Source organism: Sesamum indicum, linkage group LG8 (assembly GCF_026168435.1).
Source record: "Sesamum indicum cultivar Baizhima isolate 11 linkage group LG8, ASM2616843v1, whole genome shotgun sequence".
Taxonomy (NCBI): domain Eukaryota; kingdom Viridiplantae; phylum Streptophyta; class Magnoliopsida; order Lamiales; family Pedaliaceae; genus Sesamum; species Sesamum indicum.
Window position 1 is genome coordinate 18,013,395 of NC_142664.1, and position 2,435 is coordinate 18,015,829.

The 2,435-nt window shown below is 39.8% G+C and overlaps 1 protein-coding gene across 1 annotated transcript; it reads right to left on the reverse strand.

Annotated features, from left to right (window-relative positions):
- Positions 1-628: 628 nt before the first annotated feature.
- Positions 629-2,233, reverse strand: LOC105167958 (NADPH:quinone oxidoreductase). Its single transcript, XM_011087855.3, has 4 exons — positions 1,865-2,233; positions 1,607-1,678; positions 1,283-1,459; positions 629-1,139 (listed from the first exon to the last, which is right to left on the reverse strand). The coding sequence occupies exons 1-4, from the start codon at positions 2,178-2,180 to the stop codon at positions 796-798; spliced, it is 909 nt and encodes a 302-aa protein (XP_011086157.1). The 5' UTR covers positions 2,181-2,233; the 3' UTR covers positions 629-795.
- Between the last annotated feature and the right edge of the window lie 202 nt (positions 2,234-2,435).

Genomic DNA, 2,435 nt, shown 5'->3' on the forward strand with positions numbered 1-2,435 from the left:
AAACTCTCAAGTTCAAGAGAGAAAACCATACCTCCATTCTCAAATTAGTATAGTGAAGGATGGATAATCATTTATCATCGCGAAAATACAATGAGAAACATGTATATATACAACAAGGACGAATCTGGCTAATCCATTGCTAACTAACCAAATTTATGAAATAATCGAAAATCGTAACAAACTACAGAAAAGGACAAAAAAGCTAAACTGTACAGAAAAGGACAAAACTGAAAATCATGAGGTTGCAAGCGGCCTAGAGAATCGAGGTCGCTCGCCTTGGTGGGATAGCGACGCGACCTCGACGCAGACTGCGATCTGGTGGACTTGCTTTGTTCACAAAGATCAGGACTATTGCCTTCGATTTTCTAGAGTGTATGTAAAAGTTAAAAATTATTGCCTAAAGTTTATTGAAATTGTATGTAGAAGTTTGAAAAAGTAATCTGTGTTTGATTCTAATTTGGTGACACTGATCAATATACGTAAAGGTTAGCAAACTTGACATTAATTATGCAAGGTGGTCTTTATATATCCCGTAGTTTTGTTGTGCTTCCATGCAACCTGCTTCGTGCAATAGATATTATTATCAGTTCATGTATTGTAAAATTAAGTTTTATGACGACAACTAGAATTTCAACAGAAACGAAATTGGTTGGCATATATAATATGATCATTACACAATTTCTGATCAAATTGAGCAACTTCATCTTAATTTATGCCGGTTTTATTCTGAAAGTCGCACGATCACAAAGTGGATGGTGTTTATCCTTCAAGCCCCATAACAACAAGGTCGCAAGATCAGGTGAGAATAGCTTTGGCCTGGCTGGTAGCATTGGTACACTGTAATTGCAGTGTAAAATCTCGCAAGGATATGAGAAGTTGCTGCAACTGTGCCCTGACGTTATCATCAATCAAGTCGCCATTGGCATCAAACTTTGGAGGGTGTTGTGCGTCGACTATTGTACTCACGAATACTTCTGGCTTATTGATGAAATGCAAATCAGGCCTAACCCCAATCTGGCGGAGATGATATTGCATTCTGCCCCCACCAAAATCCCATCCCGTGCTGATGATTGCGGCAGCTTTACCAGCCAGAGTTTGTGGCATCAGGGATAGCCAGTCAATTGCGTTTTTAGTAATAGCTGGTACGTGCGATATTCGATCGACAACCAATGTGAAAATATGTCAGTAGAGGGCACATCATTAGAAAAAATCAAATGTTTGTATGCAAATGGAATTCAAAGAAAACAAAAGGAGTATGAGATAAGGGGTTGAGGTTTATTACGAGTGACGGAGTAATTATACTCGGGCGCAGAGAAGAGTATGGCATCAGCAAGAAGAATCTGGTCCATGAAAGCCTGCACTTCGGATGGGAAGTTGGGATCATCCTCCACATTGATCAGTGGTAGTTTCGTTATGTCAATGGGATCCACCACCAATCCGTCAATAGATAGTTGCGTGGCTGAATACGAGTCAATTAATTCAGGCAACACCAATCGGAGAAACAACATGATCGAAGGCAACAAAGCAGAATAGATTAGTTGAGTGATCATACAAGCGTAAATTTAATTTTAATTATGAACATGTAAATAGCTACATTAAAGATTACCGGCACGAATGAGGCCTTGGCTGTCGGATTTAACAGATAACAAACCGGGAATTCCAGCAACTCTGATTGTCTCTGCATCACAAAATTTAAACAGGCAATAAGATTAGAGAAGATATATTTGGCGGGGTTAATATATAGGTGATTGATTGGATATATCTTGTATATGGCCGCATGTCATTTATTATTATCACTGAACACGTGTCACCCGATTGTCCCATGACAAAATTATATTAAATAGGAACAGTAATATATATTTACTAGTAGTCCTTGTGCCGGAGAGTGCAGTTGGTGTGACAAGCAAGGTGGAGTTGGATTCAGCCAGTACGGTCTGAACAAATGACCCTGAGGCCATTCCGGCAGCAAGAAGCCCCAACATGGCTCGCCGGCTCGTCTCAGCAGTCTCAGCTGAGCCCTGCTGCTGGGCTCGAACTTTCAGACCCGATTTAGTAAAGGCAAGTCGATTTGTTTTAGGCATGCTCAAGCGGCTTGATGAGCTACTGAGCTGGAGGCTGCCTGCAAGGACTGCATGAGAAGAGCCACAGAAGCCAGCTGTTGTAGACATAGCTAGAGCCATTCCTCAAACCTGTATTTTTCTCTAAGGATTTTGTTTTCAATTATAGGTTTCCTGACTTGATGCAGTGATGCCAAATGTAGCTGTAGGGGGGGTATTTATACAAGTAATGTCCCTTTGTTTATGACCCATAACCATAGAAATAGCACGTTTTTCTTTTCGTAAGAAAGATGGAATAAATTTAAGGTACACGCTTCTTTTTTAATTACAATCACATATATATAATATATAATATACTGGAAAAGAAAATATTTAGCC

What these genes read in the sequence shown, in the direction of transcription:
- LOC105167958 (XM_011087855.3), bottom strand. Translation starts at nt 2,180, where the DNA reads ATGGCTCTAGCTATGTCTACAACAGCTGGCTTCTGTGGCTCTTCTCAT. An exon ending in CCAAGGCCTCATTCGTGCCG is followed by an intron (nt 1,460 to 1,606) that starts GTAATCTTTAAT and finishes ACTCGTATTCAG; the next exon opens with CCACGCAACTATCTATTGAC. An exon ending in GTATAATTACTCCGTCACTC is followed by an intron (nt 1,140 to 1,282) that starts GTAATAAACCTC and finishes CGCACGTACCAG; the next exon opens with CTATTACTAAAAACGCAATT.